The sequence below is a fragment of the Nicotiana tabacum genome, chromosome 4, assembly GCF_000715075.1.
Source record: "Nicotiana tabacum cultivar K326 chromosome 4, ASM71507v2, whole genome shotgun sequence".
NCBI classification, from domain to species: domain Eukaryota; kingdom Viridiplantae; phylum Streptophyta; class Magnoliopsida; order Solanales; family Solanaceae; genus Nicotiana; species Nicotiana tabacum.
Genome location: NC_134083.1, coordinates 28,120,388 through 28,132,888, shown reverse-complemented (window position 1 = coordinate 28,132,888; position 12,501 = coordinate 28,120,388). Strand labels below are relative to the sequence as shown.

The following is a 12,501-nucleotide window of genomic DNA, read 5'->3' as shown; positions in this document are numbered from 1 at the left end:
TATGCATCAAAATAGAGTCATAAAACTGAGTTATGCGGTAAACAAATGTAAACATGACTGAGTATAAATTTTCAATCGAAAATAGTGAGAGGATGATACGAAACAGCCCCTGAGGGTCCAAACAGTCTTGGCGCAAGGCCCAAACATGACATTCAGCCAAATTTACATAAAAGCTTTCTAAATCATATAAGTATCAATGGTTTCAACAAAGTATGCAATTTTACAGTTACTACGGGACGGACCAAGTCACAAATCCCCAACAATGCACGCCCACACGCCCGTCACCTAGAATGTGCGTCATTAAAAATAGTAGAATGATACAAAATCCGGGGTTTCATACCCTCAGGACTAGATTTACAATCGTTACTTACCTCAAACCGGTCAAATCTCTACCCCGCAATGCTCTTGCCTCTGAACTCTGCCTCCAAATGCTCCAAATCTATTCACAATCAATATAATACCATCAATATACGCTAATGGAATGAATTTCACAAGAAAAGCTTCAAAATTAGACCAAAACCCAAAATTGGCTCAAAAATTGCTTGTGGGGCCTACGTCTCGGAACCCGACAAAAGTTACAAAATCCTAAAGCCCATTCAACCATGGGTCTACCCATATAAATTTTATCAAAATTCGACCTCAACTCGACCCTCAAATCTACAAATCTTATTTCCAAATTTCTAAGTTCCAATCTCCGATTTACACCTCAAAATCATGTAATCTAGTCGGATTATTCGAGGATAATTCAATATTATGGAGTAGAAATGATTACAAGGGACTTACCTCAAGTTTTTTTTGAAAATATATCCAAAAATCGCCTCTCCTCAAGCTCCAATTTGTCAAAAATGGCAAATGGGACGAAACCCCCTTTTTTATAATTCTGCCCAGACATCCTCGGTTCTGCCACGATCTTGGCCTTCGATCGAGGTCCTCGATCCTGGTTCTCGGTCCTGGCCCTCGATTATGTCTTCTTCCCAGCCTTCGACCGTGACCCTCGACCCTGGGCTGGATCATGCCTTCGACCGTGACCCTCGACCCTGGGCTCGATCATGTCTTCGACCGTGACCCTCGACCCGGGCTCGATCATGCCTTCGACCGTGACCCTCGACCCTGGGCTCGATCATGCCTTCGACCGTGACCCTCGACCCTGGGCTCGATCATGCTTTCGACCGTGACCCTCGACCCTGGGCTCGATCATGCCTTCGACTGTGACCCTCGACCCTGGGCTCGATCTGGGCTTACATCTGGGCTCGATTTCTAGGCAGAAGCAATTTCCAACAGAAGGAAATTGCAGCATCTGTTCTAGTTCAATTTTTGATCCGTTAACCATCCGAAACTCACCCGAGGCCCTTGGGACTTCAACCAAATATATCAACAAGTCCTAAAATATCATACGAACTTAGTCGCATCCTCAAATCACCTCAAACAACGCTAAAAACCATGAATTACACCCCAATTCAAGCCTAATGAACTTTGAAATTTCTAATTTCTACAAACAATTCCGGAACCTATCAAATCACGTCCGATTGACCTCAAATTTTGCACACAAGTCCTAAATAACATAACAGAGGTATTTCAATTTTTAGAATCGGATTCCGACCCCGATATCACAAAGTCAACCCCCGGTCAAACTTCTCAAAAATAAAACTTTCGGCATTTCAAGCCTAATTCCTCTACGGACTCTCAAATAATATTTCGGACACGCTCCTAAGCCCAAAATCACCATACGGAGTTATTGGAATCATCAAAATTCAAATTCGAGGTCGTTTACATATAGGTCCATATTCGGTCCACTTTTCTAACTTAAAATTTTTAATTATGAGACTAAGTGTCTCATTTCACTCCGAGTTCCTTCCGGACTCGAACCAACTAACCCGATATAATATAATATAGTTGAATAACACAAAAAGAAGTAGGAATGGGGAAAACAGGGTTACAACTCTCGAAACGACCGGCCGGGTCGTTGCAGTTTTAAATTGATATTGTATAAAATTCATTTACTATCAACACACAATTTACTATCAACACAGAAGTTAAACTCACGTATTACAAGGCTTTAATCTCATTTGAATAATATGATTTATAAGTCGCATTGTAGGAATTACAATTTATAAGTCGTATTTAAGAATTCGATTTAGTCGCATTTACGAAATGTATCTTATGAACCGTACTTACTCAAAGATGACATATAAATGATTACATAAATGCGACTTCCTAGTAAATTTTACTAAACTGAAGTTGGAAGCGTCTAATGATGTACTCCCTCCGTCTCATAATATGTGTCGTGAATCCCTTGTGCACGCCCCTTAAGAAAGAATAGTTTTTGACTATTTTACCCTTATTAAATATTTTCTCAATTTATGTGTCATCTCCATCAATGACATTGTCCATATTTTTACTAAATGTGAATGCAATTGATTTGCTTTATAAATATATGAAGAGACATCTAGGATAATTAACAAATTAGTAGTGCAAACTCTTCCAACAGCTAAATGGCATTCATCTTTCCTTCGAACAAAAATTTCCAACTAAAACTATTGTGGAGCCAAAAAATTCAACTTGAAAGTTACTTTAGTCCCATTCGAAAATTTAACAATCCCCACCTAAAAATTCCTATAAAAAAGAATGCTTCACTAAATTGTTGAAATGAACATGGATCCAACACAAAGTCATCAATTTCCATTGATCCAAATATATCTAAATATGCCAGGTGAACTTCATGTTGCTAATGGTGTTAGACCACAAATTCCTGATCTAAATATTACTATAGAAATTATTCCTGACCAAAATATTAAATTTACCCATCAAAGAGTTAGAACGTCTTCTGTGAATCAATTATTTTTGAATTTAAATACAGAGCCAAGTATTCTTAACATTGGCTTCAACTTCACAATGTATTGAATCTTCAATGATCAATTGAGTTTTCACTTCATCTCCATTTTCTTTATATTCTTTCATTACGTGTACTCTAGCAGAACTTCAAAAGTTTGAATATACTTTATAAAGAACTTTGGTATTTAAAATATTGATTGCATTAGTGTAAACATGATTAAAGTATTTAAGATTACAAGGTATATTCTTGGTATTTGAATAAAATTATCCATAAGTAATGTGTTTGTAGTCTTCTAAGATAATTAATTATTAAGGATAAAAAAGAAAAAATATAATATATTTTGTCTTGAACTTCTAAAATGACAAATAATTTGAGATAAATATTTTTAGTAACCACGACATATATTATGACACGGAGGGAGTAGCACCTAAGCTAGGTAGAAGTTAGAAGTAAAACCTACATTAGGAGCCGACAAGAATAAAAATTGAAAAGGTAGCCTAATTAAGTATAGGTTTGGTGATTCTAATAACATGCCAGCATGTTTTGCATTTACCTATTTATAACATGGTGATTCATCAATTTTCTTTCCTTTGAAGATCTTATAATTGATTTGTTTCATTTTTTGTTCCATTTAAAGGCCATATTTATTTAAACGAAGAGCTAAAATTATATTTGGAGAAAAGAGGCCGGCCGGCATATAGTATGGTCAGCGTTTGGCCCTGATCGAGAGTTTGAACCGTAATTACTTAGAAATCAATGGGTACTTTAGTAATTTTACCTTTCTTTTTTAGTTGTAACGTCCCTTAACGCAGATTGAAAATGTAGCCTGGAAAGAGCAAGGAATTTTAAAAAAGGGCAAAAAGTGAGCAAAACTTTCTTTTTAAAGTCACAGCAAAATCAAAGGCATTTCAATTTTCAAAATTCTCAAAAATCACAAATCTGTCTACTGATATTCATCTCCGATAATGTATGAGGCCCAGCAGTTGTTGGATTTGCAGGACAACAACAATGGCGGTTTCGGTGGCGGAGCTGACTCCAGGTCTTGGCTTTCCGGCGAAGACCGCTCCCCCACTCTCCGGCGAACTGATTCTTCTCTCTCTAATTCGGCTGCTGGAAATGTTGACCGCATGCTCTTCAATGACCTCGTCGAGATCGTTCCTCTTGTTCAGTCCCTCATTGTAACTTTTTCCCTCTCTTGAACCTATTGTTTTTTTTACTTGCGCCAAGTTATTCTTATCGGGATGTAAATTTTGAAATTTTCATGTGATTTCTTACAGGATCGAAAGGCGAAGAGTTCATTTACTAGAAGGGGATCAATGACCTACACTAAAACGCCTTCAAAAGAGTCGCTTTACAAGAAGGTAGTTCCTCCCCCCTACACCCCCCTTCCCCCCTCGCTCCCCAAAACCGGGCATCTTTTTTAGTCTTAAATCTAGAAATGGTATGATTCTACTGTGATCTTTCGTGTATTTGTATTAAAATTATCTGCTGTCTGAGTTTCAAATTGCTTGGTAATTATAGTCTTCCGTGTGTAAATTTCTTTTTTAGTGTTTGTATATAGAAATAGAAGCAATGTTTAATAAACCCCAGTTCCCTGGAAACTCTTCCTTTATTGGAACGAATTTTCCTTCTTCATTTCCTAGAACATTATGAGGCTTGAGTTGATGAAACTTAATTAATGCTTTACCTTCCTGGCAACATTTTAGGTAAGAAATTGCAGCTTTTGGTAGATTAGGACTTTGGCAATTAGGTTTAAAGATACAGCAAAGTAAAGTGCTGGTGGACTGAATTTTGACTTACCTTGAGCTGTAATTTTTTTTTATGGCTAATAGGAGTAGTAATTCAATTCTTGTATGCATATATCTTTTTTCAGGATTTCAAGTTGATAATAGTGTCGTATCAGAAAAGTAAAGAATATTAAGTACATTGTCCATTTTTCCAACGAATGCTTCAAATTCTATACTGAACATGTTCTGTGAAGTGCCTTACTTTACTGCCATCTCTTCAGTAGCTTCAAAGTATAAGGTAGGATGCGATTTGCTTTAAGTCCAATAAGCTGTCTAAACCCAACTGAAATTTAAGTTTTTCTTGGTTCTCAGACCCAGTTTTCACTTAGGTCTCCTTGAACTAGTGATTGAATGTCTATTCAAGTATTGTTAAGAGTACTTTCACCAAGCTATTTCCTGGTTCGATGGCAATATGGATCCAGATATATTTTTGAACACATGGCACCTTTGGTTTTATGGTTCTGCCCTGCTTTCTAATTGTGATAGACTCTTTGAAAGTCAAACTCTCTGGATTTCACCAAATATCATTTATTTGGGTCCATTCTTTGTCTCTTCGTGTGTCTCCATGAGAGAAAGTGAGATACTAGAAATGTTAGAAATGTTACAGTGTTGCTACTTTGAAATCAGTGCTTCCGGCTGGTTTGGACATGCTCCAGAAACCATACTGGAGAGAATCTTCTGTTGGTTTCTAATGAGTTAAGGAAAGTAAGTTTTATGTTTCAGCTAGGCGGAGACAAACAATAACTAACATAAGTTGATCTCTTGGGTAGGATAGGGCTCATTTATAAACGAGAGGCTTGGTTGACATCAGGTTGAATTTGATGTTGGGCAAAGTCAGTCAAGTTTTAGCATGAGACTTTTCAAGAATATAAATTGGGTTAGACAAGATAGGGGTGCAATGGCACATGATGATTGCAAGTATATTCCTTTTCTACTAAATTCACCATCCTGCTTTCGTGCCACCTCAGTCTAATTACCACGAATAAGGATAACCCTGATATAGAGGAATGATACTAAGAGATAAATTCACATTTTTTTTCCCGGTGCCATGGGGGAATCAATTTAGATAGAAGAGGTGCAATAGAATTTCTCACGAGTGCCTCACAGGCCATTGCAAACACTCTATTCAGGTAATCGTATAGGAGTAACTAATATAGTTCATAGAAGTCATAAGATTTGCATTCCATCAAAACAATTTGAGTTAATCTGCAGGCTTCTTCGTCATATCGAGATAGAGAAATCCGTTGGGAGATAGAAGTTGTCACAAATCAAGCAAAACATGAAAAAGTTCAAACAAGTGACCACAAATTGCAGTATTGCAAATTACTTATGCGATTCCTTACAATCCGTCTTCTCTATATTCTTGCAACTGTAGTGAAAAGCTGCTTCCATCTGGGAAGTAGTTTCTTCAAAAGACTAAGAACGTAAATTATTATATACTATGCAGGGTGCTTGTTTTTAGATAAAGTATATTAGGGTGGTTCTCGATTACAAATAATGCGATATAAGTCAGTTTGTCGATTCCGGTATTCGCTTGAGTACTTTTTATTGTGATTGCGTCTTTCAATTGGGTTGTTTTTATAGATGTTTCAGTCTTCCTTGTTATATTTATCGCGTTTTTCAGCTTGTACTGAATGCTCAATTGACTGATAATATTGTAGGGGACATCCTTCTTTTGGGATCTGCAATTAGGCTATAGTTAAAAGATGGGCAAATTAGAGGCTGGAGTACAAGGCTCAACATGTTAGTTACCATTTCAATGGCAATCCGAAGGTTGAGAGAGCCTAGAAAATTAATATAATATAAAAATTCTTCACATTGATTTGAGGAGTAATAACTATTTGTATGGAACAATAACGGCAGGCATTGTTCAGGTTCATGACAGGCCAGCACGAATCAAAATTGGGGATTCCTCTACACAGACTAAATTAGAGTTTGCATTAAAAGGAAAGCATCCTATATGCATCCAACTTTGGTGGCTACAGTTGCCATGAAACTTGGATATGCTGATGCAAGAGAAAAGTGGCATGATGTATTAGCCTCTAATAGTAATGTTTTATTTGAGGTTATAACTCATACTACATCAATATCTACAATTTTACTCATAAAAAATAAAATAAAAAAGAGTTAAAAGGAAGTTTATCTTACTCTATAACAATTTCTTTAATGTACTATTTCTCTCCTTCCGCTCGATATCTTGTCTCAGGTAGTAGGTGAAGCCATTTCCATCAATTTGCTACTATAAATAAGCAGTCAACTTCGTCCTAGCTGAGAGCTGACCAAATATGATACTTGTATTAGTTGTGTATGTGAAATTAACTTCTGATTGCTTGCATATTCTTCTCTGTAAGGTTGTCCGTGCTAAACAAGTTTGTTTGTTTGTTTATACCCTAATTGTATGAGAACGAGCATTGCTTTCTTTTGGTCCATTAGAGATGCTAACACTGATGACTGCTGCAGACGTCTGAAGCAAAAGGAAGGAATGCAGCTCAATCAACTGCGACAAAAAAGCATAGGGACCAAAATAAAAATGTTGGCGGTAACCAAGATGGATGCACTGAGAACTTCTCAATGATTTCCTCAAGGTCATCTTTTTTAGAAAAAGATAGAGAAGAATTGATGGCTTTGAGGGACCAAGTGGAAGATCTGCAAAAGAAATTATTGGAGAAAGATGAACTTTTGAAGGAAGTTGAGATCTCAAAGAATGAAATGGCTTCTATTTGTGCTAAACTAGATGAAATGAAGAAGGAATATGCTGAAAAGGACTCTTTACTCAAATCGACTCAAGTGCAACTCTCTGCTGCAAAGGTGAATATATAATGTCAGCTTACGCCCTTTCCAACCCCAACCCCCAAATTGAAATGCAATTTTTTCTAGAAGTGTGTTGCATGGCTTAACTTAAAGGTCACTAAATTACCCTCTTAAACATTTGGCTCTACTTTGGCTGTTTTAGACAGACTAAGAAACAGAGATCACTTAGGACTAGTTATATTTTCATATCCTTTGCTTTCTGTTGGGTATCAGGAAGTAAATGCCAACCAGAAGTTTCAATCAATACGTTCTGGTTAATTTTCCTGAGGCTGTAAAATTTCACATTACTGCACTTTGAGACTGGCTCCTCTATTACTAGATCACTGCTTAGTTTGTATGCAGATTTTCAGGGGTAAACCCCCAACATGATGTCTTCCTTTTTGCTCTCCTTAGGTTAAGTTAGCTGACAAGCAAGCAGCTGTGGAGAAGTTGGAATGGGAAGCGATGACTTCCAGCAAGAAAGTGGAGAAACTCCAGAACGATCTAGAGGTGGTTCGGCAAGAAGTAGCATGGTTCATGCAGTTTGTTAAAAAATTGACAAAGAATGGTTCCAGGTCTTTAGCTGAAGATTATGATGTCATCCCTTACTTATGCGACAAGAACATTGAAACAGTAAGCTAACCTTCCACACCTGTTTTCTTGAATGCTATTAAAACTTCGTTTTATTTTGTCAAGGGTCTCTTGCCCCCCCGCCCCTTGCGCAATCTCTTGCTAGGTCAAGCTATAAAGGAATTTACTTGATATATTTATCTTCTCAGCTTCTACTAGTTTATTTCGGATTTGTAAATCTGAAATTCGTTTTGTACAGGATCACCCGCACGAAACAGGAATGCAGGAACTGGAGGTGGCAAGAGAAGCATATGTTGCAGCAATTGCTGCTGCTAAAGAAAATCAAGATGAAGCATCTTTTTCTGCAGCTGCCAAAGCAAGATTATATCTGCAGTCACTTGTTCTGAGAACATAAACATGGATTCTGCTTGGGAAATTGACTGCTTTAGTTTGTTCTATTACTGTGCAAATTGATGCTGTTTAAATAATTTATGGTCACAGTAAACTTCTCCATTAATTGTACAAGAAATATGTCCACGATTGATTACCAATATACAGAAGCTCTCTGTTGCTATGGAATGTTCTTTTTTTGAGTAATGTGCTCGAATTCAGAATAGTGTTGTCGGACGTTACTTATTAAAAAAAAAAAAAAAAATCTCTCGACCTTCCCATTACTCGGTTTTGTTGCTGGAAATAAGAAAAATGTAATAACAAGGACAAAAGGTTGATCAATGTATATTCTTAACAGTTTGAGAATCCAACAGGAAAATCTCGTAGGGGGGAAAAGGGGGAGGAAAAGGTATCAAAATCTGCAACAGGGATGACGCACACATGTCCAAGCCTTATGCTTCCCGTAACGTGGGTCTTCCTCTGGTTTCGGCATTTGAGCTGGACTGCCCATCCATTCCCAGCCCAAACTGCAATTTTAGCCATATTTTGCTAAAACAAATTAATAAGTAACAACTATAATGCAAATTTTTTTACAACATACATAAGAGTAAAATAAGAAGAAAAAAAAAGGGATGCTTACACAGGGAAGGCAAAGGAACCAGTGCTGCCATTAGAGTGATCATTAGACTCACTTGATTCCGCAGATGGAGTCGTCTTGCTTTCACTAACATCACCTATGTGACTGATCTCTTTATCGACCACAGCCGGTGGCCATTCCTCTTCCATATCGTTGCTCCCTTTTCCCTCACCCTGCCAATAACAACATAATGTTATTTCTAAAGTTGTGACAGCGGAGTAGTGTGATTATGCTACTATTGACAGATTTTATCAGTAGTTTTCTATTCTAAATAGAAAGAAAGTGAGATTTTTTTAAGTGCTACAGTAATTTTCATTACCAACTGACAGGTTGAAGGTTTTGGTAAAGAATAAGTGAGAACATTATATTGTTGATTAAGCGGAGTAAAAAAAGATACAAAAAATAACGGAACTTGTCTTAAGGACTTTACCTTTTCATCATTATCTTCTTCAGTTGTACCATAACTATCTTCTCCATCTGGACTGACCTTGTTCTTTTGACGGTGATCATGGAACTCTTGTCCATTCTCTACATAATTAAGCTGCTTTTACAAGAGTTCAAAAAAAAGTGTCTTATTAATACTTATTCTCGCAATTTTAAGTCATATTAAAAAGTTAGACCATGCTTAGACATTACTAGTCTCAATCGAATTATGTATTATTATCTATACCGTTAATAATGATACTACTTTTTTCCAAATTCAACCCACAGAAAATTATTATAAAATGAAAGTAAATTAGAAGAGTTAATCACCAACCTTCCTACAAACAGGCCTTGGGCTTAAGTTAACATGATCAACTTTCTGTTGAAATTTCTCCGACTTTTTATCTTCCACTATATGTATTCCTCCATCATCTTCAAAGCAAAATACTATGTAATCCTCTTCTGAGAAACGAGGCCAGCTTGAGTCATTGCCTCCCTCTTCAGCCTTCCCTTCTGCTGAAATTTCAACAAATTCTTTCCTCTTCTCCGTTTTCTTTTTCAACTTTTTCCTGTTCTTCTTTCTGCTATGATCACCAATAGGGTCGAAAACCATGTTTCTACTCGGTTTTTGAGGCGACATAGCACAATAAATATCTTTTTCTTCCTCTACCAAAAATGTACTATATCAATTAAATATTAAAGTAAAAGAAAAAATAACAAGAGCAGAAAAAAATATTGAAGCTTTAGAGTTAGGTAATTACCTAAGGGGAACCTGCAAGCATAGAAACAAGACACCCAATCTTTAATTCGCCACCTTACAAGCCTGGTTATTGTGAATGGACTGCTCATTCTTTCTTGGAGCTGTTATTCGAAGTTTTTTCCTTAAAGAGAGAATGTTAAGGAGAGGGAATTATGGGATTTTTGAATTTGAAAAAAGAATTAAAGGAGAATGAAGACATGGGAGCATGAAGAGTGGGAATTACAGTTGTATATATCCCATCCCATAATGATTAATTAATAGAGTCGGTTATGATTTCCTCTAACATGCTATAATGGGAGTAAAAACGTGGAGATATATATGGTAACTTTCAAGAACACAACGTCTCACACTCACTTTTAATTTTTTTCCTACACTTTGTTTGTCAGCCCAAAAGAGATAATAGAATCCAAATCCAAATATAGAAGAAAAGAAAAAAAAAAAATACTGCTTTTAATGCTACAGTGTTTGGATCACCATATTCTCGTGAACTCTATACTTCTCGATGGTATTGAGTCGAGCTATTTCAAAAGTTCAAAAAAAGTGTGTGCGCTTTATATTCCTACTGTTTTAAAAATGTCCATTGCTAGATTTGTAAAATCTTCTTTTAATTTGGTCCGTAATCAGAGGCGGATCCAGGATTTCAAGAGCATGTGTGCACTATTGTGAAGATGCAGATTTAGAATTTATATTTGACGAGTTTAACTTTAGTATCTACCATGTACCTACTACATTTTTGAAATTATAGGTTCAAAATTATAATCTTTTAAAATTTTTAGTGATTTTCACGTATATATCTATACTCTATACTGAAAACAAGACCATCCGGAGTGAGATTTGAACCACCAATTTCACTCGTAGAGGTGCACCCAATGATTATTGCACCATAAGAGTCTTTGAGCATGGGTTCACACACATATAATTAAACAATTTTCAAAAAATATAACATTATTATACATAGTTCAGGGAGAGAAGTATGACTTCGCGTAAACCCATACCCTAAGACTCAGATACGCCCCTGTCCGTAATTAGTAAATTGTATGTATATGTTAAGTTCTTCCTACAATAGGGAAGTCTCTACAATTTAATCCCTACCTTTAATTGGTTATTAATTGTCTCTTCTTTTTATTTATTTATATTTCTTGTTTCGACGGACATTTCTAAAATAATTTTTTCACTCTCATTTAAGACTTATCCATGCAAGTGTATCACACTTTTTAGGACCCATTTGTCCATAAAACAAATTTTCTCTTTTTTTGATTTTTTTTTCTAGAAATGTGTTTGTCCATAAAAATTTACAAGTTTTTGAATTTTTTTCGAAAATGAGTTTTTCAAATCAAAATTTTCAAAAAAATAAAAATAAAAATTCCCTACTCACAAAACTGCAATATTTTTTCAAGTAAAATGCATGTCCAAACATAATTTCAAATTCAAATACCATTTTTCAACTTAACTTTAAGTGCTACTTTTGTTCAAAAATTATAATTTTTATGTCCAAACACCTACTTAATACTACGTGGTTTCGAATGGGTTGTTTTTCCCTCCAGCTTCACACGAAAAATTAAATGCTCAACCAACTTTAAGCTATAGAAAATTTTCCCTTCTATCGTTTCTATTCTGCTCTTTACGTTACCAAGAAGTCTTAAGTCTTCTTGTAAATTTGTCGTAAATTCTGATCCACTGTTTTCTTCAATATAGTAATTTTAATGTTATGTGTACCAAGTATTTTAGTTGTTCCATCTCTTTTATATTTAAGTTTCGTCAATAGATTTTTGAGTTTTGATTATCATTGTAAAGTTATCAATACATGCAATTTTATATTTCTAACCTTTATTCTGTTTCTCTGAACTCTTTCATTATTCAAATTTAATAGTTTTTGATTAATACTTATTTACTCTTTTCAGTACAGAAATAATTTTTCATATAGGTGAGCTAAATAAGATAAATTCAAAAGTAAGAATACCATTACATAACAATTTCTGAATCGAAAGAGTGCTAGTATAATTTGTAGGGTAAAATAGACATTTACAAACTGAATTGAGATGAAAATTGGGAAGTTCTATTTTTTAAACAAAGTTAAAGGGGAAAAATAATTTTCCAATGAATAGGTAGACATTTCTACAAAGTAATTTTACACAGTTGTAGTTGGAATTTTTTTCACAATCAAATTTGTCTCTTTGGGGAAATTTGATGATCTTGGAACGACTAGTAATTTTATTTTTTTAGGTTACCGTCTTATATATTTCTTTCGTTTTTTTAAATACCTTATAATGGAAAAATAATATTATATAGCCATTCTCAAAATAATTATCGA

General features: G+C 35.4%; 2 protein-coding genes across 4 annotated transcripts; one reads left to right on the top strand and one right to left on the bottom strand.

Annotated features, from left to right (window-relative positions):
* The first annotated feature begins 3,646 nt into the window (after nucleotides 1-3,646).
* Nucleotides 3,647-8,596, top strand: LOC107788792 (protein MICROTUBULE BINDING PROTEIN 2C-like). Its single transcript, XM_016610507.2, has 5 exons — nucleotides 3,647-4,011; nucleotides 4,111-4,194; nucleotides 7,081-7,428; nucleotides 7,825-8,043; nucleotides 8,240-8,596. Exons 1-5 carry the CDS (start codon nucleotides 3,799-3,801, stop codon nucleotides 8,393-8,395), a joined length of 1,020 nt encoding a protein of 339 aa, XP_016465993.1. The 5' UTR covers nucleotides 3,647-3,798; the 3' UTR covers nucleotides 8,396-8,596.
* A 108-nt stretch (nucleotides 8,597-8,704) lies between these two features.
* Nucleotides 8,705-12,120, bottom strand: LOC107788800 (protein BREAKING OF ASYMMETRY IN THE STOMATAL LINEAGE-like). Of its 3 annotated transcripts, none has more exons than XM_016610529.2 (5): nucleotides 10,192-12,120; nucleotides 9,765-10,096; nucleotides 9,438-9,548; nucleotides 9,011-9,180; nucleotides 8,705-8,919 (listed from the first exon to the last, which is right to left on the bottom strand). In XM_016610529.2, exons 1-5 carry the CDS (start codon nucleotides 10,277-10,279, stop codon nucleotides 8,823-8,825), a joined length of 798 nt encoding a protein of 265 aa, XP_016466015.2. In that variant the 5' UTR covers nucleotides 10,280-12,120; the 3' UTR covers nucleotides 8,705-8,822. The 3 variants fall into 3 exon arrangements, with proteins under 3 accessions (XP_016466015.2, XP_016466004.2, XP_016466022.2); XM_016610518.2 differs by having other exon boundaries at nucleotides 8,705-8,897; nucleotides 10,192-12,112; XM_016610536.2 differs by having other exon boundaries at nucleotides 8,705-8,897; nucleotides 9,765-10,110; nucleotides 10,192-12,110.
* Nucleotides 12,121-12,501: the final 381 nt, after the last annotated feature.